Below are 23,350 nucleotides of genomic sequence, written 5' to 3'. Positions count from 1 at the left end.
AGCACAGCACAGGAAGGCAGCCTGTGTGTGGGATCCCTGTGGCCAGTGATCCCACTTACATGGCTTCTTTGCATTCTGGTTTCACCTTCAATAGTTTTTGACCAGGGGCGTGTCTTTCCACTGACTGAGGCCTCCTTGCACCTGCATTAGGTCCTTGCCCTTGTACAGCTAAGCAAAGAATGGCTATTAGGAAATAGGTCAACACTGTTACAAGTACGAGGCGCCAGTCTGACCATAATGAATCCCGAAGGACATGTTTTTAAATATCCAAAAGAGATACAGAGCGGCTGGCTGGGTTCAGTTAAGATGAACCTTGCTAGCTGGTTATTAATTTCCTTTCTTGTCCTTTAAAGTGATGAGTGGTCAGCGAGTCAGTCAACAAACACCATTGAGCACTAGATTTGTATAGGGACTGTGCTGGGTACTGTGGACCCAGCAAAGAACAAAGTATCATTATTCCTAAGCAGTTTGTCCTCTGCAGTCTGAACTCGTTTCCCTCCTGGGAGAAATCTAACTGAACTAAAGCCTCGTAGTCCTGAAGGTGCATTATCTAGGGCTGCACAGCAGCAGGTTGTCCTTGTTGGTTCTGCCCTGATTCCATAAGTAATCCTGTTTTCAGAGAAGTTCAATACTCAAATGATTTGACTGTATGGGAAATCCTCACATATATATATATATATATATATATATATATATATATATATATATATCTAAGTAATGAAAGGTTAACTTTCTGTGTAAGTTAAGCGATATTTTTTTTTTTTTTTTTTTTTTTTTTTTTTTGGTGGTACTGGGGTTCCTGGAAGCCCTTCTACCTCCGGGCTACACTCCCAGACCTATTTTATACTTTTTATTTGGAAACAGGGTCTCTTAAGCCAGCGTGGCTGGTTGGCTCTGAACCTGCGCGATCCTCCTGTCTCCGCCTCCCAAGCACAGGGATTACAGGCATGCGCCACCACGCCCGGCTAAGCAATTTATTTTTATTTATTTATTTATTTATTTATTTATTTATTTATTTTGGGGTGGTACTGGGGTTCCTGGAAGCCCTTCTACCTCGGGGCTACACTCCCAGACCTATTTTTACATTTTCATTTTGGAAACAGGGTCTCCTAAGCCAGCGCGCGGCTGGCTTCGAACCTGCGCAATCCTCCTGTCTCTGCCTCCCAAGCGCGGGGATTACAAGCGTGCGCCACCACGCCCGGCTGGCAATTTTTTTTAAAAAAATTGTTTTGATTAAAAATAAAAAAGGTATAAACTAGAGACATTGTTCTAAATCCCTCCAATAAAATTAGCTTCTTATAGGAACATCTGGATTTACTGATAGGTGGCCACCACAGCACCCAGCTTACCGGGGGTTATTTTGTTCCGACTGAGACAGAGCTAAGGGTCTCAGCCACAGAGAACCTAATGTCTCAGAAGGCGCTCCCCGCTTTTTAAGCAGCGGTGCCCCTTGTCTTTGCCCACCACCCACGGAAGATCCGACTCTGAAATGTGACCAGAATAAGCATTCTCAAATGACAAGATCTTCGAGTTGGAAGGGCCTGGCTTGGGCCTCAGAGTTCTTCTCTTTCTGGGTCTGACCTTGACTGAAGAAGGAGAAAGAGAAAGGCGTGGCAGGCTGGGCCAGCAGAGCTCAGCTCGGCCGCACCCAGCCCCAGCTCGTAGCCAAGGCAACCTACTTCCTGCACAGCAAAGCGCCAGCGCCAGGTTAGCCTTTCATCTCTTTTATGATCTACTTTCTGTGCAGGCGGTCCTGCTCGGACCAGAAAGTAGGTCCAGGTCAGGGACAGGGTCACAGCAGTCTCTCCAATCCAAAGGGCCCGCATGACTAGATGGCTTCATGCTTTTATATCAGCAAGACCCTTCTTTATAGAGAACTTTCCAGTTCTCAGAGCACTTTTGTACCTAGTGTCATTTAAACAGCAGAGAATCCTTGAGAAATTGGAGCCAGGAAGCTGGGCGTGGTGGCGCACGCTTGTAATCCCAGCATCTGGGAGGCGGAGACAGAAGGATGGTGGTTCGCGGACAGCCTCAGCTACTTAGCGAGGCCTTTGCCACTCAGTGAGACCCCGTTTCAAAATAAAGAATAAAAAACAGGGCTGGGGGTGTAGCTTGGAAGTATAATGCCCCTGGGTTCCATCCCCAGTGCCACAAAAAAAAAAAAAAAAAAGAAAGAAAGAAAAAAGAAGAGAAAAGAAAAAAAAAGGCAGGGGCCATCCCCAGGGTACTCTGAGCCTCAGCAAGGCAGGGATTTCTTGGGGGAAACGCAGGAAATTGTGTGAAACTCCTCTGGCTGGCGCTCCCGTTCCGGGCTCTGGGCCGGGTCCTGTGGTGCCCTGCTGCTGGGGTGAAGGAATTCCTTTCCTCCTGGGCCATGCTGGTGACTACAGCCCCGCCCCAGGGCAAGCCTACGCCCTGCTTCATGAAATCACCTACTTTGCATTTTTTCTCCATCCCCTGAGGGCCGTCTTTAATATTCATGCTCTGGAAGTGGCATCTCATTTTTTTCTACAGGTAGAGACTGGCACGAATAGCTGTTCATTCATGTTCTGGCCTATAGTGTAGCCCCAGAGGGGAGGGAGTGTCAGAGCTGGGAAGACATGGCCTTGAGTGGCCATCAGGTGCCCGTGGAAGCTCTCTGTCCCCACTTGCTTTTGTAAGGACTACGTAAGAACTACGGTGGGCGCCAAATCGATAAGACAAACATACCTGGGGAAAAGCAAATAGACATTTCCAACATATGGCCTCTCTAATGTCTTTTTTATGTTTTGTCTTAGTGACTTGTGTGTGATGGGGAAGGTAGGGGCATGCAACCTTCACTGGGAATACAAAGAGCTGGGCATGGTGGCACACGCCTGTAACCCCAGTACTTGGGAGGTGGACGCAGGAGGATCACAGCTGTGAGGTCATCCTTAGCAACTTACTGAGACTCTTAAAAAAAAAAAAAAGGATAGGTGTAGCTCAAGGTAGAATGCCCCTGCGTTCAATCCCCAAGACCAAAAAAAAAAAAAAAAAAAAAAGATACAAAAAGTAGAGACGCAGTGATGGTGAAAACATCATTTTTGGAGCAGCTCCAGCTGGCCCACCTTTGGGTGTCCCTTCCGTTTTGCCTGCTGTAAATTAATTTAGACATTAGGACACAGTTCTCCAAGGGGTTTTTTTTTTTTTTTTTTTTGGTGGTACTGGGGGTAGACCCAGGGGCTTTTCTACCTCTGGGCTAGACTCCCAGACCTATTTTATATTTTATTTGGAAACAGGGTCTCACTAAGTTGCTCAGAGCCTCACTCAGTAGCTGAGGCTGGCTTCGAACCTGTGCGATCCTCCTGTCTCAGCCTCCCAAGCGCGGGGATTACAAGCGTGCGCCACCACGCCGGGCAAGACCTGCCATTTTTAAAAGTTAGAATTCATGCTTCACTGTGGCTATGTTTTTGTATCACTTCCTTCATGGAAAATAAATAAAGCCTGGAGTCCAAATAAAGACAAGTATAGTCTGGATCTCCACCAGGGAGGAGAGCTAATCATAAGAGAAGCTGACAGGTGGTCTGGGCATCCTGAGGAGCGGGTCATGCACACGAGGGCATTTCGATCGGCGCCATCTTTGGGCCCGCGGCTGCCCTCTGGATTCTACTCTGAGCTGATTTGGCCATCTTGGAAGGAGCCCGATCTGCACCTCACCGATATCTTTTGCACAGATTCTAGCTGTCACGGGGAGGGAGCTATCTGAATCGCACGGCATTCAGGCAACTCTCGTTTCAGATTTAAGACTTCTGATTGACAGCACCTCATGAATATTCAAAGCAGATGCAGCGGTGCATTTAAATTTGATCTAATTAGTGACTGGCGATGGCTTTTCCTTTTGGGAAACTGGCTTCACACAGCACAGACCTGTGGCAGTCCATCTCGCATATCCCCGGTATAAGATGGCGCCATCTTCATAAATCTGACAGGGGGTCGAATATGTTTATGACACATCTGTTGCCTGAGCTCACCAGTCCAAGGAATGTCTAGCAGATATTACTTACCCATGAAGTTATATTCCTATAAATGAAGTCATAATTCACCCTACTGGCACTTACTTGATTTCTGAGACTTGAGAGACATCCTGTCATGATGTCATTTTTATAGGAACCGTAATGGGAGAAATATAGCAAATTTTGGCTAACAACCAGTCTGCCTTCTTCAATGAGATCTTTCATTTCATAGGCACGGGCTTTATATTCCAGACCATCAGTACTGCCATGAAGCCTCCGAGACCAGCATTATTTGAGAAAGTGCTTCCTCTCCTGAATTCTTAGCAATTACCGCCTGTATCACTACTTTGGAATTAATTATGTACAAGCAGTCCCCCAAATTATGGCAGGCTTGTAATTGCAAAGTTTACTTGTACTTTCATTGTTTAGAACTTGGGATAAGTGGTGGTTGGATTTCCAGCTGGCCCACAGAAGCCTCTTGAACCTACAGTGTATTATTAGCTCCATTGTTGCTCTGCGTCTTTTTCAAGGAAAACGTGTCCTAACTTTCCAGCTGGACATGGAGACTGGGCAGAGACTTCTCCCCAGTGCTCAGCCTTTGGAAGGGGGTTTGGACTTGGCCTGTCTTTCTTCCTTCTCCCTGCCTGGCTCGGAGACACCGCCATTCTCAGGATGCCAAGAAGAGCATCCCAGGGCACTCTCAAAGCCAAAACAAATGCCCCAAATGAAATTCTATTGTTATATGTATTCCTCCAAAAAGAAAATACAGGTATTGAGTAGGCATTAGGAGGCTAGACGCTTCCTGTACTTAACTGTGGCATAACTTATGCGTGTACATTAAGCTTTTAATTAACAGTTTATGTTCCTTGTGTATGGGAGCCACATCGAAGTTCCTTTGTATCAGGCAAAATGGCCAATCCACAGCTAGGCCTATAAAAAGAGCTCAATAAACATTTATTGATCCATAATTAGAGCTCTATGAAAAAGCAATTCAGACAAGAGCCGAGCCAGTCAGGCACAACCAGGCATCAGAACAGATAACTTAATAATTCCAACCAGCCGGGCACGCCTGTAATCCCCGCGCCTGGGAGGCGGAGACAGGAGGATCGCGCTGGTTCGAAGCCAGCCATGCCGGCTTAAGAGACTCTGTTTCCAAATAAAAATATAAAAATAGGTCTGGGAGTGCAGCCCGGAAGTAGAAGGGCTTCCAGGAACCCCAGTACCACCAAAAAAAAAAAAAAAAAAAAAAAAAAAAAAAAATCCAACCATACCTTTTAGGGTCTTTATCAGCAATCCTAGAGCTCAGAAGCAAGCTTAAAAAAAAAGGAGGCCCTACCCCTGGCTTATCTTTTTGCCCCTAGACCCAAGAGGATGTACAACTGTGACTACTCTCCTAAAAGTGACTGATGATAATAATAATGATAATAATTAACAACAATAGTGTTATTTATTATTATTATTATTATTATTATTATTATTAGTAGTAGTAGTAGTAGTAGTAGTAGTAGTAGTACTGGGGGATTGAATCCAGGGACATTCTATCTCTAAACTACACCCCTAGCCCAATTTCTTATTCTTTATTTTTATTTTATTTATTATATTTTGATGGTACTGGGGTTCCTCACTGGGGTTCCTGGAAACCCTTCTACCTCCAGGCTACACTCCCAGACCCATTTTTATATTTTTTATTTGGAAACAGGGTCTCTTAAACCAGCAAGTCTGGCTTCAAACCTACGCAATCCTCCTGTCTCTGCCTCCCAAGCGCAGGGATTACAAGCGTGCGCCACCACGCCCAGCTTCTTATTCTTTATTTTGAAGCAGGGTCTCACTAAGTTGTGGAGGGTCTCACTAAGTAGCCGAGGCTGGCCACAAACCGGGATCCTCCTGTCTCAGCCTCCCAAGTACTGGGATTGCAAGCATGCGCCACCACATCTGGCTGTGACTCTGATATTATATTCTAATTTGCCTCTCTCTGGGCCCACCAATTCCATTCTCTGTTCAAATACATCCTATGAGGTAGTTACTGCCCTCTACTTACAAATGAGCAAAGGGAAATGAGGTAGGATTCCATAGCAGGCCAAAGATCCCACCTGCTGGAAAGAATCTGAACCTGGGCAGTTGGCCTGAAGTCCACCAGAAGTTCCTGCGTCTCCCATGGTTGAGGGAACAGCCACTGGACTGCAGGAAGTTGTAGCTGCGATCCTATCACTAGGAATTACCAGCACGGTAACTGTCATGCCCTGTGTCTTCTGAATGTTCACCGCTTGAGCATGAGGCGATCTCTCATTTCTCTACTACGTTAAGTTTCCAAAAGAGACCCTCCAAATTTTCTTTCTGGCAGTGTTTCTCAACCAGGGACACGTTTGTCCTCCAGGACGGAATTTGACAGTATCTGGAGATAATGTTGTCATGACTAGGAGAGACTACTTTATTCCTGATATCCAGGGGGTGAAGGCCAAAGAGGCTCAGCAGAGGATTCCCTCCCCTCTCTGGCTCCTAATTAGCAGGCCCCACCGTCAACAGCACAGAGGTTAAAAAGCCCAGCTTTGGCTGGGCGCGGTGGTATACGCCTGTAATCCCAGTACTTGGGAGGCTGAGGCAGGAGGATCACAGATTCGAGGGCAGCCTCAGCAACACAGTGAGATTCTCATCAACCTCCTAGCAAGATCCTGTATCTAAACAAAAAAAATAAAAAAGAGCTAGGACTATAGCTTAGAGCTAGAATGCCCCGCAACAAAAGAAAAAGAAAAAAATTCAGCTGCAGAGAAATGCTAAGTCTAATTACTTAGGAGGGCTCTGATGTGGCTCGTATGACTACACATGCAAGAAAGACACACACAATATACATATTTTTAGATCACTCAGACTCAATGCTCTCGAGCAGGATAAAGCTGAGCTTAGAACATTTCAAAGGTCTGCCAGCTACAGTGGGCATTTTTAAAGGCTAGATACCCAAATTATCTAAATTGAGACGTTCATCCAATCAGCTGCTACACCAAGGATCCAACCCATCTCTGAAAACTACCAACATGATAACATTTAATCCTCATAAAATAAGGAAATTATATAATACGATTCAAAACAGACCACAAGCCACCAGTTAGCACGCAGGCCTCCTTGTGCTTTCAGATTATCTTTCCTTCTCTGACTGGCCAAAGACAAGGAATTCTGCTAAGTCTATGATACCTCAAAAATCATAGATCGGGCACGGTGGTGCATGCCTATCTATAATCCCAGTACTTGGGAGGCTGAGACAGGAGGATGGTAGGTTCGAAGCCAGCCTCAGTAACTTAGTGAGACTTGGTTTCAAAATAAAAAGTAAAAAGGGCCGGGGATGGGCCGTCAGTGGTCGAATGGCTCTGGGCCACGCACACAGTCTCATGTGGTTTCACTTTCTCTAGACACAGGTGCCAGAAAAGACAAGGACTTGCCCCCTGGCATGAGCCTCTCTTCCTTAGATTGTTGAGTTGAGCCACACTAGGTACAGATCAGTCTAAAAATCAGACCTCAGCTCAAGTTTACTGTGTATGACAAAGCATACCCATTTGGAGGAATCTGTTGCACATTTGGGAGGAGGGCTATTGAGTCACTTTGCAATGAGCACCCCTGAACCTTGAAGGTGATTTTGATATTTTACATGTATACAGTCCACAGTAGAAAATAGCAAAACATCAGTGTCCTAGAATCTTACAGTTCTTAAGAGCTGTGTTCTGCATCATGGAGGGGAGAAGGCTACTTAATGAAGTGATTTTATAACTCAGAGAAGACAGAGCCTCACGCGCTGACCCCTGGTCACACATGGGCTCCCTCGCCGCCTCCCAGAGTCGCCTGGACGTGCTTTCCTGTTGGAGACCCGGGTGAAGGGGAGTCATTGCGGAGAGCCCTTACTCAAGGCTGTCCTCTTTGTAGATGTTCAGATAGGAGAATTGCTTTCCTTCTTTCTTTTATTCTCTTTTTTCTTTTTCTGGTGGTACTGGAGACTGAACCCAGGGGCATTCTATTTTTGTTGTTTCTTTTTGGTGGTACTGGGGTTCCTGGATGCCCTTCTACCTCCGGGCTACACTCCCAGACCTATTTTATATTTTTGAAACAGGGTCTCTTATGCCAGCGCGGCTGGCTTCGAACCGGCGCGATCCTCCTGTCTCCGCCTCCCAAGCGCGGGGATGGCAAGCCTGCGCCACCACGCCCGGAAACCCAGGGGCATTCTACCTCTGAGCTACGCCCCAACCCTTTTCAATTTTTGTTTTAAAACGAGACCTCACTAGATTGCTGAGAGTCTGGCTCTACTGTAGAGACTGTCCTTGAAACTGCGAGCCTCCCGTGTCAGCCTCCCAAATACTGAGACTAAAGGTGTGCGCCACCATGCCTACCAGATAATTATGTTCTGAAAGTCAAAGCGGGTCTGATCTGTTACTTTACCCCATAGTTCCTGAACTCTTTGGGTGGTGAACCCCATTATCACACGTGCTTTTCCCAGATCCTCTGGATATAATTTGTCATTATCAGAGGCTTATTAAAGAACAGTAAAAAAGAGATGCCAATTCATTCGAACAAGGCATCTGACTAAATCAAGATTACACCTCTTGGCCGTTGGCTCTTCATTGTCATGTGGACAGGGCTGTTTTAAAATCCTGCTTCTTCAAACAAGCTGCCCTTGGGTGTCCCCAGAGCATGGGTGGACAAGAAAGAATTTCTGTCCCCGCTCCTAATGTTCTGTCATTATTTGTGCATTATGTGGAAGTGCTCTTTGGAACAGTCGAAGAATCCAGCAGTGCCCCAAAGAAAGGAGAGCTACAGATGTCTGTTCCCCTCCTGTGTTTTTAGCTCCCCACCGTAGATGTAAAATTTCACTTGAGAGCCTCGTATAAAAAGCACTCTCTGATTTATTTGCTCTTTAATATTATGAAATCACAACAGAAATTGGTTTGGCGCTTTCTACCCTGTACTCATGGAGTTAGACTTAAAGTGGTGAACGCTCTTTTAAAACACTTACCCAGATTAAATATTTCTAACGTAACGTCATGGGATAAGCCAGACAATGGACTATAATTTCTGCTCCAGTAATTGTTGCTGGTGCTCTTGTTTTAAATTTTTTTCTTTGACATACTGCTCAGATGCATTTTATTATTTTTTTTTAAATAAAATCTACCAAGAATGTTCTCTACTTCCTTTCCTTGTTTCTGCATAATTGTGCTGATATACTAGCGAGGACAGTTATATTTTAAATGGCATGTATATATTTAGCTGTATAATTATGCAAATTCTGCCATGTTTATGATTGTAAATATCCTTCAGGAGCAGTTACTTTGCATCTAGTCTTACAGCAATTTTTGAAGGATTCTGGTTGAAATGCTCAGATTTCACTCTCGAATTTACTTCTCTGCTGTATGAAGGTGGGGCTCAGGGTTCTGATCACCAGACAGAATACTGCAGACAGGCAAAAAGTACAAAGTCTTTAACGGAGCTGGACATTTATGTCACTTGCTGGCGGTTGTGACCTTGGGCAGGCTGCTTAACCTCCCCGAGCCTCAGTGTGTGCATCCGTAGAGTAGGGACGATGGATGACACCTCTGTGGGTTGTCATGACAACTGCATCTCACGATGTGTTGGGAACCGCTAGACGTAGTGTTGGCTGATAAGACGGCAACATAAATGGCAGCTGCCATTAATAGCTGTGTGCTGCCCAGCAGTGCTGCGTTTCAGCCTAGCCGCTGAGGTCTGAGGAGTTCAGGGTCAGAGTCAGAGCCGCAGCTGGAGAGGAGGGAGGACGGCACACGGCGGCAGTCCCACGGGGCCCACATTCGCACCTGCTGAGGTCACGGTGGGGAGATGGGAGGGAGGCTAGAGCTCCTTTGCCTGGAGAGCCGCGGGTCCCCTGTGTCGCCTGCCTGAGCTTAGCTGCTCCCCACAACAGGGCCGGCTTGGGGAGGGAGGATGGGTGACGGGAGAGCGGATTCTGGCTTGCAACACATTCCAGGACATGGATCCTTTTTATTGTATTTTGGACTAAATTCCATCCTCTGAGCGATACGCATGCCATTCCTGAATCTGCACCTTGCGGCCCACTACAGGGGCGCAGCGGCCACCCTCCCTGCAAAGCGCAAGCTCCCAGCCTGCGGCCTGTGTGCCAACGAGTCACTGTGAATCTTGTCTCATACCCTGAGCTGCTCCGGGTTCTGAGAAGAGCCCCCCGTCTTAAGCGTCTCGGCACTGTACTCCCGAAGGGCTGTGGAAAGGGGAACACGGACACTACTTTCCAATCCTTAATTCTTCTTCTACTCCATCAAGGCAGCCGCTGTTGATGTTTGCTGTGAGATTCCTGATGTGTGAACAGACAGGGAGGGATGGCCCATTCGTGATCAGATCCTGCTCCAGGGGACAGAGCTATGTGACTTGCGTGTGAAAATAGGAAGGTAGACAGTTCACATTCCGTTTACCAGCATGGCCTTCTTCTTACAAGGTTACATAATGGTAGGTGATCACGCCATTTATTTTAGTGAGGAACAGTGGTTCTGAAAGGTTCTGAGGAACTGAGCACCGAGTTCTTACTTTATAAAAATTTTTAATTAATTGCTCAATTAATTCTGTGTGTGTGTGTGTGTGTGTGTGTGTGTGTGTGTGTGTGTGTGTTACTGGGGATCGAATCCAGGGTATTTTAACTCTGAGCTACACTCTCAGTCCTTTTTACTTCTCACTGGGTTTCTAACTTCTCGCTAAGTTGCCGAGGCTGCCTGGAACCCGTGATCCTCCTGTCCACTCCCTCCCCAAGTATGGGGATCTTAGGTGTGCGTCACCAAGCCAGCTGTATTCTAATTTTCTAGTATTCTTATTTTTTTATACATGTTGTGAAATCATATACGGCAACAGGTAAAGTACTTAGCCTCTCCCAGTCTCAATTTCTTAGGATTGTAATGACTACGTCAGCTTCCTCCAGACAATTCAGGCTGGAGAAAATTCCCTCTACCAAAATTTGCCTGTCTATTATTACTTTATAAATTTTGGAAGGCTTCCAAGATAGGTGGCGATGGCTCTGGTAAATTATAAAACACATACATTTTAAGAGAAATTTAAAATACCCGGAGCGTCTCGTTTGCCCTTTCCCCCAAAGTCCCCCGAATTCAGCGCAATCCCCAAGTATTAAATCTAAACCATTCAATGCTCATGCAAATTCACATTTTATCCTGCGAGACAGGCAGAGACAGTCTTTCCATTTCCCCAAACAGATGAGAAACCAAAATTGCATTCTAAAAGAAAAGCACAAGCTGCCACTGCAAACAATTAAAACAATTCCATCCTTATTTTCCCTGTCTGATCAGGTACAAGGACCTCTGGATCTACTTCTCTGGATGGATCCTGCTCATCACAATCTAATCTGCCTTAATGATAACGTTGGTAGGACCACAGTCCAGAGACCAACACGTCAGGCTCCCTTGTGGTGCACCTGTCTCCCTTTTTTTTTTTTTTTTTTTTGGTACTGGGGATGGAACCCAGGGACATTCTACTGCTGAGCTACACCCCCTGCCCTATTTTTTATTCTTTATTATGAAACAGGGTCTCCCTGAGTTGCAAAGAGCCTCACCAAGTAGCTGAGGCTGGCTGCGAACCGAGATCCTCCTGTCTCAGCCTCCCAAGTGCTGGGATTACAAGAGTGTGCCACCACGCCCAGCTCACTGTTCCTTTATAGCACAGCCACTGACACACTTCAGTGAACCCCATGGACTTAGAAACCCTGCAGAGAAGGATGACCTCGACATCCCCTGGTACCCTGGGCAGCATCTGCAGCCCATCTGCTGGAGACTAGCGCTGGGCACTTGGTCTGGGCAGAACAACACCTGGGCGCAGAGGCCCTTCCCGCCCTCCCAGCCAGCACCTTACCTGGTCTCTCTGTCTTTGGGGATCGTAGCAGTGCTGTAAGCAAAGACCTGCTTTTCAACTAGAGGCGGGCCAAGGTCCACCAGGCCAGATAAGCCCGGGGCGCCGCGCGGCTTCTCCAGGTACACCAGGGTGCCGGGCTCCTTTTTGAAGGATTGGCGGCTGGGCGAGGCGCGGTCGGGCTGCAGGGTGTGTGGGCCCCCGTGGGCGCCGGGATGCCCGTGCAGGTCAATCATTCTCAGGTCGCCGACTCGGTGCGGAGAGGCGGGAGGCGTCTTGGAGCCCAGGGTGGGCAGGTGGCTGTCTGGGTACTTCCTGGACTTCTGTCTGTACAGAGTCTGTTCCATGTGCATCTCTGCTTGCGGGGACGGGGTGTAGTAGGCGCTGGCCGAGCGGATGGCGGTGCGGTGGTAGGCGATGATGTGGTCGGGCACGTCCAGCGGGTGCCCGCCGTGCGACGAGGCGATGCTCATGCGGCCCTCGTGGTAGAGGTAAGGGTCGGCGTAGAAGCCCTCGCCGCGGTACAGGGCCACGCTCTTGCCGGCCATGTCTTCATCCGGTTTGACATCTCTCCTTTCCAGGATGGCGCTGGGGCTGGGGGAGATGGATCTGGACGCGGGGACGCTGGACAGTCTGTCCCTGGGGATGGTGGCGTTGCCAGGAATCGCCATGGGGCGAGAGCCCCCGTACGGAATTCTGGACGGGGAGGACGGCATGGACTGAGGCACTGGCGTGGATGGCGGGGAGCCGGGGAAGGCGTGGGGCAGATGGGCTGTGGACCCCGGGCGGGGGGCGCCGGGGCCGTCTCCTCTCGCATAAGCAATCTCTCTCTGCATCTGAAAAGAAAGAAGGGAATTAGAAAGAAAGTCTACTTTTTACCTATTTTTTGGGTGGGGGATACTGGGGACTGGACCTGGGGGCGTCTACCTCTGAGATAGCTCTGCCCTATTTTATTCATTTCCTTATTTATTCACACACACACACACACACACACACACACACACACACACACACACACACAGTGGAACTCCTCAAAGAACACTGCTGGGGCTGGAGGCTAATGTCCTTGAGACTTTGGCCAGGGAACCACAGATGCACAGACGATCCTTCGGTTTGATTCTCTCCCATAACCAAATCTCTGCTAACCAGGGCTCAGGGTGGGCCCCTACTTGTTACATGCAGCATCACAGGAGGCCCTGGGGAGGCGGTGATATATTTTTTGAAACAGGGTTACATTAAGTTGCCTGGACAAGTTGCTGAGGCTGGCCTCAAACCTTCCATCCTCCTGTCTCAGCCTCCCAAGTTCTAGGATTACAGGGGTGTATGCCAGGCCATGCCCAGTGAGGTTATGGCTTCTTAGAGACACTTAATAACAAAGGTGGGAACAGTGTGCCAATAGTGCTGAAATTAAGTTTTTTTTTTTTTTTTGGTGGTACTGGGGTTCCTGGAAGCCCTTCTACCTCTGGGCTGCACTCCCAGACCTATTTTTATATTTCTTTTATTTTGGAAACAGGGTCTCCTAAGCCAGCGCACGCGGCTGGCTTTGAACCTGTGCGATCCTCCTGTCTCTGCCTCCCAAGTGTGGGGATTACAAGCGTGCGCCATGATGCCCAGCTGAAATTAAGTTTTCAAAAACTTGTCCCGAGCACATTTTCCTACTGTTAGCCCCAAGAAATAGTTAATAATCATCTTTTCCATTTCTCCATCCCCATACCACCTGGGGACATGGCTAGAGAGACCAAGGAGACCCCTGGGGAAACTAGGGTTTGGCAGTCCCATTCACCCCCACACTCACAAACTCTTTATTTATGCATTTAGTTTTTGGTAGTGATACTGGGGATTCAACCCAGTAACATTCTACCTCTGAGCTATACCGCAGCCCTGCTTTATTTTTTATTTTGAAACAGATCTCACTAAGTTGGGGAGGGTCTTGCTAAATTGTTGAGGCTGTCCTTGAAACTGCCCTCCTCCTATTTCAGCACCCCAAGTGTGGGGATTACAGGCACGAGCCACCACGCCGGGCTCGACTCACATCCTCTTTATTGGAGCCTACGAAAAACCAGCACAGAGAGAAAATAATGATCCTGGAGATAGCAGTAAAATTATGAGCAAAACCCCAGGGAGTGTCAGGAACCCGCTGGCACAGGCCACAGTCAGCTCCGGCTCAGGCTTCTGGGCCGTGTCACTGTCAGAAGGCCCGCGTTGACTCCCCGTCAGGACAATAACAGAAGAAGGAGTTAATCATGGAAAAGGGGAAAATGGCTTTGTACGCTGCAACTGTGATACTGGGTTTAGCAATACAGCTGAGCTCCGGGTGTGATTATTCGATAGTTTGGCTTCAGTCGAGGCCCAAGGAGGAGCGCCCACTGCGAGTCTCTGATGGGCTCCGAGGGGAAGGACAGACAGCCTTGGACGGGGCTTCAAGTCCCCTGTGTACCATCACAGGGGCCCGTGTGCCGTGGCCTGATGTCCAGGAGAGAGGTCAGATGAGAGTATGGATGCTAAAGGACGGCTGGCTGCGAGCGCAAGGGGAGGAGGGGCTCAGATGGACGAGAACCTCGGGGCTGATCCGGAGCCTCGCGGCGCGGCTCATGGGGCAGAGACTGGAAAAGTAAAGGCCACGGGAGAAGGTTGAGGACGGAGCAGAGCCCGACGCCTGGAGACAAAGTGACTGACTCCTTGTCACGTGAGCTCACCTGCTCGGTAAGCAACATTTACCAAGCGCTTGTCAAGAGCCAGGCGTGGCTCTAGGATACTGCTCGGAACGAGCCCCCAAGTTCCTGCCATGGAGGGGCCAGGTTTTCTGTACATCTATGGATGAGAATGTAGAGCAAGAAACAGCGGGTCTTCTGACGCTTCGACATCCTGACCCAGGGAGGGTCCAGCAGCGCAGAATCCTAACATGACTGGGAAATTCATAGTCATCCATCCATCCATCCATCCATCCATCCATCCTTTTCTTCCTTCCTTCTTTCTCCCTCTCCTCCTCCTCCTTCTTCCTTCTCTCTCTCTCTCTCTCTCTCTCTCTCTCTCCACCCCGCCCCCAGGGTTGAGCCCAAAGGCACTCTACCTCTGAGCTACCCCCAACCCATTTATTTATTTATTTATTTATTTATTTATTTATTTATTTATTTTGAAACAGATTCTAAGTTGCCAAGGCTGGCTTTCAACCTGCGTCCCCCCTGTCTCAGCCTTCCCAATACTAGGATTACAGGCACGTGCCCCCAGGCCCAGCTAGTTTTACGTGTTATGGTGGATTTCGTCATGAATGTCACCAATTAAAAGTACAAACAGGCAGCAACGCAAGGGAACCCTTTGCGGGCTCATTTCCTCGAAGCGCCACTGAACTGCTTTCTCAGCCTCCTTCGGGCTGAGGGTTTCTGGGGAGCCCAGAGGATGCAGGTTTCTCCCTCTCAAGCACAATTTATCTCCATGCCTTCAACACCCTTCACACACGCACACACACACACACACACACACACACACACACACACACACACACACTTCCCGCCACCACAGGCCAGTCTGTCTCCCTTTTCTGAACCTCCCCCGTGGTGCCCGTGAGCCGTCCCCATCTCCTGCCCGTCTCTCCTGCGTCTTCACCCGTATGGATCCAGGCCCACGCGATCCTCTCTCCCTCTCCCTCTCCCATGTCTGAGAGAGACTCCCCCATGACTCAGGGGCTCAGGGCCGCTGACTGGGAGCGCCAGTCCCAAGGTCACTGTGGGGATCACAGTCTCCGGCTCCTCATTCCAGACTGGCCAGCGCAACCGCATGGCAGAGGTTTTGCAGGAAATCAGTGCAGACCCTCTAAGAACTCTGTCTCCCACTTGGTCTTCTAGAACGCAGGGTTCAGTCAAAAGAAAGGCAAACAGGACCTCCCGGTCATGAAACCCCAACAGGACAGGGTTGGCCCGCAGCCGCTACGTGGCCAAATTCTCCACGCTGTTAGACCACACAGCGCGGCGGGGAGTCAGAAGGAACGCGGAGACAGACTCGAGGCAGCCCTGCACCGTCTGAAAAGCCGCACAGTGCCTAAGATGAGCTACCAACAAGTACAAGGGACTGTTCTCATTGTTGATATTAATTTAAAAAGAAAGGAAAACCTCCGAAGTCCCAAAGGTCTAGAACTCACTGGATAAAAAGAGTTATAATCTGTGTGTCCCTGTTGTCTTTCCCTCTGTGCCTAGCTTTAGATAGCATCTTGATTTGCGAATCCAACCTCCAATTAACACGCACCAGAAACCTCCCTCTTTCTGGCAAGAGAATAAAAAAAGGAGACATTGCCGGGCGTGGTGGCGCACGCTTGTCATCCCCGCGCTTGGGAGGCAGAGACAGGAGGATCGCGCAGGTTCGAAGCCAGCCGCGCGCGCTGGCTTAGGAGACCCTGTTTCCAAATAAAAATGTAAAAATAGGTCTGGGAGTGTAGCCCGGAGGTAGAAGGGCTTCCAGGAACCCCGGTACCACCAAAAAAAAAAAAAAAAAAAAAAAAAAAGGAGACATCAAGATTCTAGGGAGTAGAGAACTGTCTAAAAGGCCAAGTGATATTAATGAGAGAAAAATGGGAAATTAATTTTAATTAAGCAAACGTTGGACACATTTCTTTTACAAGTAGAGGAGTCTGCCTGAGTGTTTGGGGATAAGAAAAGAAATGGTTAGGAGTTATATTTTATAAATAACTTTTAAAATGAAACATTAAAAAAAAGAAACATCTCATTAAAAAAAATACTCATCAGACTTCCCGACGGCTATGTAGCTTTGAACAGAAAAAAGCTAAGAATGATTCTGAGCTGGGCGTGGTGGCGCACACTTGTAATCCTAGTGCTTGGGAGGCTGAGACAGGAGGACCTCAAGTTTGCAGCAGCCAGCCTCAGCTGCGTGGTGAGGCTCTTCACAACTTAGTGAGACCCTGTTTCCAAATAAGAAATAAAAAATAGGACTGGGGGTGTAGCTCAAAGGCAGAATGCCCCTGGGTTTCATCCCCAGTACAGCCCCCCAAAATAGGGTGTAGCTCAGAGGTAAAATCCCCCTGGGTTCAATCCCCAGTTCTGTAATAATAATAATAATAATAATAATAATAATAATAATACTGTAAAACTACAGTGCATTCATTGGTAGGATGTTGGTGATAGTCAGAATATGTAATAGCGCATATCCGACCCCGCATGGGCCCTGATCCACCAGAACTGCGTCTGCAGCCGGGGACGATAGCCCTCGCCATGAACAGCCGGCATCGCGCACCTGCTGGTGCTGCTGGGCATCGCCCCGACTGGTCCACTTCTAAACAATCTCGCCGTCAAGCATCAGGGTCATGGGATGAGTCACTGAGTTGCCCACAGTGGAGCCGAATATGAGCATTCAATTTCCACAGCTCAGGTAATCTGAGGTCAGATGGCTCCACCAAGATGGGAAGCCGGAGGCCTCTGGCAGAATTCTTGTGTCGGGTTGCCAAGCTCTGGCTGGCTTTGCAAGACTCAAGTTTTAAAAGCACCCTGATAATTTCATCCTCAGCTCTAAAGAGAGCGTAAGAAGCAAAGGATACGATGATGATCCCATTAAGCCACGGGAAAATGTTTGAAGCTTACAACTAGAATAAGCTAAGATGAAATAACCTGGGCTCATACACCCGCCGAACTACTAAAAGCGGCTCACTCTGAGGGTGTGTTGGAAGGTCCCGGAAAACGAGAAGACGGGATCGTCTTGGCAGCTTCTGCGTGATCTCTCAAGGAGACAACTTGCTATTGCAATATAAAGTGGACGTTGTTGACTGTACGAGACACTTGCCGACTGAAGCAGGAGGATGAGGAGGACTCCTAGAGTTTGTAACTCAAGCCTGCCTGTCAGGCTACTGTTCTGTCTCGGCATCACCCTAGTATCAGGCACCTACACAGGTTTATTTCATTTTGTTTTAAAACCATCCGTCTGATGAGCAGACACAGCACTAAGTATGTACTGAATTTTCCTGCTCTAGTTCTTAAAGTTAGAGCTCCTTCGAGAAAACTGTACTAACCTGTCAAGGGAAACTAAATAAACAAAACGTGAATGTGCTCACGCACACACACGAACGGAGCTGCCGGTCGCCTTCGTATCTCAGAAATCCTTATTTTCCCCTCAGTGTCTCGGATGCCACTAATCTGCTCTAGCCATCATCTCATTTCTCTTCGCAAGTTAAAAGTATACAGATGTATTATTTCTCATTGACACTTTTCCCCCAGAAACATTTCAACACTAAACATTTCTTTATGGGAGATTGAAAGATTTTCATTTTTAGCAAAAAAAAAAAAAAAAAAGATGACCTACACACAAAAATAAATAGCCTCCTGTTATCAGAATTCAACAGATATTTTTTCGCCTGCACCTAAGCTCAGACAGAAAATGTTCGATAATCTGGCAGCGTATGAACCAGATTATCCTTCATTCACCCTCATCAGTGGGTGTCTCCTTCCCATCCCTGCCAAATCACTATGGTGCCTTAGAGGTTTTGTGTCCTTCTGGTTCTTATAAACAGGGTTATTTATTCCAGAACCTCATCCCTGTGGCCCCCCCGAGGCGGCTGCCGCCTCTGTTCACACAGTAAGCGGTTCTGTCCCATACTTCCAACAGAGCAGAAAATACTTGGGGCAGTTTCAAAGTAATGATCTGAAGTTTGAGTTAGACATCCTGACAGAGGACTGCTTCTTATTTCCCACCATAAGTCAAATCCAGTATCACTCATCCAGAATTTGCCCAAAGGTAGATAAGAAAGAACATTTTTAAGACGAAACAATATCTAGACTGAAAAAAAAAATAAGGACTTAGCATCATTTGGGAGCAACAGTTTCATGTAATCAGCCTCTTTAGGGGAACACTTAGAAGGCACGGATACATGTGGGAAGTGACTCGTATGTACACTTTACTGTATTTCAAACCCCACCCTTCCAAGTCTAGACTCTGTATACATACCGCTTCTCAGACCACACAATGAAGTAACCCGAGAGAACCGAACAGGATTCTTAGGAGACACTTTTCATCCCCAAGGAATTAAAGCCACTTACTTTTTCTTAAGGAAACCACCTGAGCGGTGAGAACGCACATTGGCTCAGCTCCCAGTCAGCGAGTCCTTTGTTTGCCGGCTTCATCTAGTTTCTCAGCCCCACACTCGGATATTTTCGACAGCTTTCTCTTCCGAGACGAAGTCATCACAAAGGACACAGAGATCTTAAAAATGTTCCCCGGCCTCAAGGTTCCCCACCAATAACGAGCATTCTGTCCGGGCCAGCCCTTGGGGCAGAGCTGCTCCAGGCGTGGATAGCAGGAACCCTCCCCATGATAAGCCAATTTCTCCACCCCTTGGAAATTAGTCACTGAATAACCTCAGCCCACATCCAACCACAGACAAGGATGACTCAGTCCTCCAACAATTGCTTACAGGGAAAACACACCAAGGAGGACTCTGAGAGGCCGAGGTAACCGGATTAACAGTGTGGAGAACACCACCAAACAGACTCTACCTAAGTCAAACAGGATCATTAAAACAAGGAAACAACAGGTCCCCGAGAAGAAACCACCAGAAAACGCAACGCGCTGACGACCTACGAGGACCAACTCTCACATCAGTTTTGTTATGGGTGCTGCTTGGAAAAACTAGCTCAGCACCCCAAACTTACTCTGCTGCCTGACTTTTGAAGTCTGGGGACTGACAGGTGAAGGAAACAGGGCCTCTCCCCCAGGTTTGTAAAACAGGAAGGAAAATGCGGAGGCTGTCTACTAATTAACCAGCTTGGTTTTCCCAAGCTGAACTTGGGGTAGCAGCTATTCACTGGTCCTATAGCACTGGGCGAGCATCTTCAATCATGCTGGGAAACTCACTGAAACGAGAAGGGAAGACGAGAGCAAGCCGCGGCAACTCAAAAGAGGGCATGGGAAACACAGAGCCCGGCAGCCCCGCTCTAAGTGAGATGGAGGAGGAGCTGGCCGGGCATCTCCAGGGACCTCCCCGCGTAACCGCCTCCACACAGCCGCCCTCCCCCAGGGGCACGGGGGTGGAAGAGGTGCCCATTCACCACAAGTGGCTGGTGTAGCTCTCAGCCAAGGACAGGAACTGAGCCATGGCTGCGAGGTGTCGATGTATAAAGGGGTGGAAGGCAGATCCGCTTCCTTTGAGGCAGATCTGCTGCGTTTAATCAGCCTCATGTGTTCTAAGCCCGTAAAGTCCAGAGGGAGTCCTGTGACACGGAGCTCTGGGCACTCTGGGCTGGCCTCATGCCACACCCAGCGACCACGCGCTGGGCAGCCATGGATTTTTCAAACATTTTCAGGCTTTCAGAGATCGTTCCTATTGACCAAAAGAATTCCATGACGTCTCTTGGGTCTGAATCCAGGCTTTCTGAAAGAACTGTTTGCAGCCATCGAAGGAGGGGAAGGAGGGACGCCGGGCTCTGGCCCCCTCCCAAGATGTCTCCTTTAGAAACAGTATTAGGATGGAGTGGTTGTAACAGAGGCCACCGGAGAGGTGGGAAGAGAGACAGAGTCCTGGTTTGGAGTTTAATCCAATCAGCAAGGGTTTCTTGTTTCTCGCCAGACTTCGGGAAGTGCACACTATCAGCCCCGAGGCATCTGGTGTACATTTGGCAAGTTTGGCTTCTCCAGTCACACGCGAGCTTTCCAGGAAGCAGCTGGAGGGGCCGGCCCCACCCCGCCGACTTCCCCAGGGTCCCTGTTCTATGGCACAGGGCGCGCGAACGAGCCTGGCTCCTGGAGCTCCTTTTAACCTGCTGTCTTTCCCCTGCAGGACTGGAGGTTCAATGTCTCAGGCCGCACTGTCCCCACCAGGAAACGGGAGCACTGCGCTCCTGGTGATGTCTACTAAGTGAATGGTGCCAGGTCCGATACCTTATTACTTGTGGGCACCCCAGAGACCGGTGGCTTCCGTGACGCTGCCACCAGCGGGCGGGCGGGTGGGTGCCCTGTGGGGCCTGGCTTACCGCTCTCCTCTCCCTTCCTGCTCAGGCCACACCAGTGAGCTTTCGCTTTCTAGGTGCTCCAGGGCCACGTGTGCACAGTGCCTGCTCCACCTCCTCCTCAGCCGGCAGTAATTCACTCTCAGAGATTTGAATGCCGCCGGCCTGAGCCGCCATGAGTAGGGGTGAGTTAACTGCTCTCTAGGTAGCGTGACGCTTACCCCAGAGAGAAGGGCTGTTCAACAGCCCAAAGCCCCAAAGAAGAGCCAATGAACCAGACACGCTCACTTCCTATGCAATACCCTGGTGCGACTTACACGACCTGCTGGGCTTTACTTACCCTTGTGGTCCGTGCCGTGTGGCCAAGGGCTCACTTCTCAGGCTAACTTGTTATCACAGTTTGGTTCAGTCCATGGACACCCAACCCCGGAGCCCCCATGCTCTGGCTCGATTGCTTTAGCAGCCCCTACTCGGCCCATCTACCTTGGGACGCAGCGGCCTTTGTCCAATGACGCTTCTTGGCACTGCACCAAGTGTCCCCCTGGTCATGCCCCTCTCCCTCTCACTGACCCAGGCTACAGGCAGAGTGGAAGTAATTTATTCCCTTAGAGTTGGTGTTAACAAAGGACATGCTAGTAAATACTCAGCATTACCTCAATAGGAAATAATTTTTATGCTCTGGGAAGGCCAATAGAATTGTGAAATTTATTCCGAATTCTCCTTTCTTACTCATTTCTTTATTGGCTTAAAAATTACCTATGCTAAAAGAAAACCCAAAATGTGCCTATAAACCAAAAGATGACATTGTGAGGGGAAGTGATTACTACGCTGGAAACGTTTCAAACTCATCCTGTTGATGCAGTTGAGATGGCACAGGAGGTCGTTTGTGAAGTCCCAGTAACTGATTAATGTTTCATTGGATCGTAAATGGAACGTCTCCCAGACATGGACAGACAGACTGCTGCCCAAATTATTGGATTCTCAGGAAGAGATGGTCCAGTCAGCAGTTAGCTTATGGCTACGCTTAAGATGAGCATGACTTCCACAAATACTTGGACACAAGGAGCTCTGCCGAGCTCTCCAGTGTCAGAGCTGTGGACTAGTCCTATGCCCAACACTGATTAAAGATCTCAACCTGGAACAGAATAAAGAAATGAGGTTAAATAGCCGGGTGTGGTGACGCAGGCTTGCAATCCCTGCATTTTGGCGGTTGAAACAGGGAGATCACGGTTCAAGGTTCAAGGACGGCCTCCGCTACTTAGTGATGCACTTTGCAACTTGGTGAGACCTTGTTTCAAAATAGGAATAAAAAATAGAGCTGGGGGTGCAGCTTGGAGGTAGAATGCCCCTGGGCTCCACCCCCAGTACCGGCAGAGAAAAGAAAAGAAAGAATGTTAAATAAATCATTTAACTCCCAAGCCACAATCAATAACTGTGCAGAGCTGCGGGGCAGATAATAGAAAAAGGCTTTTTTCTTGCAGATACTTGGATCTTCTGAGGGGCCGCTCCTGTGTCGCCCAGGCCAAGGGCAACCTCCCTTTGTACTGAAAACAGTTAAGTTTGTAAAATCTGTTGGAAGATGAAGACTCCTTCTCGTTATTCACCTCTCTCTCCGCACGACCACCCGTTTCTGGGATGCTTACGGGCCTCTCATGCTTGACTCCCTTGTAGAACGCTCTCAGTTGTTGGAGGAGCGTCATCTGTGCTAACCGGCTCTAACTTTTCAGTGCCTTAGACTTTATTTTCTTCTGAGGATCATTCTTGAAATGCCTATTGAACTTTTCAACATACTTTTGGCAGTGTCATAATATATTCCTTTATTTTCTCAGAACACTTCTTTAGAGTACAGAGACTTTTACGTGCCTCCCCCTTCCTGCAAAGACACACTGATAATCGCCCAGCAGTTTGCAGTTTGCAGTTTACAGGTGTTTTCAATTACGATTTTATTCCACGGGCCCCAGAACTCAGCGAAAGACACAGGACAGGTGTTACTGCCCTGCTTGAATGGTTGGGGAATGAGGCGTAAGGAGCGGAGAACCTTGCCAACTTTCTGGAGCTGGTAAGTGCAGAAGTTCCTTCACATCTGCGGGAGATAAGTTCCAGGACCCCGCAGTGGATACCGAAAATGGTAGGTAGTACCGAACCTACATATCCGATGTTTTTTTCCTATACATTCATACTTATGAGAAGGTTTTTTTTTAATAAGTTTGCACAATAAGAGATTAGCAATAATAATAAAATAATACTATTATAATAACATACTGTAATAAAAATTATTTAACACTTGTAAGTTATTTTGTAAATTTTCTCTTTAATATATTTAGACTGGGATGGGCCTCAAAGGAACTGAAATTGCAGAAAGGGAAACAGTGGATAAAGGGGCATGGGGACCCAGCACCAGGATCACAACTCTTTACTCCCCTGCTGGGAAAGGCCTTAAGCTCCAGGACCCTGTGTGTGGCCTGCAAAGAATCATATATGTATGTATATATATATTTTTTTTTGGGGGGGGGACTAGGGATTGAACCCTAGGGGTGGTCTACACCCAAGCCCCTCCCCCTTTATTGT

At 48.2% G+C, this 23,350-nt stretch overlaps 1 protein-coding gene across 4 annotated transcripts in view; it reads right to left on the bottom strand.

Moving 5' to 3' along the window:
• Window positions 1–23,350, bottom strand: part of KIAA1217 — a gene marked incomplete at both ends in the record, with an annotated part of 339,403 nt that overhangs the window by 58,391 nt on the left and 257,662 nt on the right. For all 4 annotated transcript variants that reach the window (XM_080717095.1, XM_080717096.1, XM_080717097.1 and 1 more), the window contains one exon: window positions 11,847–12,679. In XM_080717095.1, the coding sequence (XP_080573221.1) occupies window positions 11,847–12,679 (833 nt within the window). Of the gene's footprint in view, window positions 1–11,846; window positions 12,680–23,350 lie in introns of those variants that run through there.

The sequence above is a fragment of the Muscardinus avellanarius genome (assembly GCF_963383645.1).
Source record: "Muscardinus avellanarius genome assembly, chromosome: 20".
Classification (NCBI taxonomy): Eukaryota; Metazoa; Chordata; class Mammalia; order Rodentia; family Gliridae; genus Muscardinus; species Muscardinus avellanarius.
The sequence above is the reverse complement of the archived record's forward strand: the minus strand, read 5'-3'. Positions and strand labels throughout refer to the sequence as shown.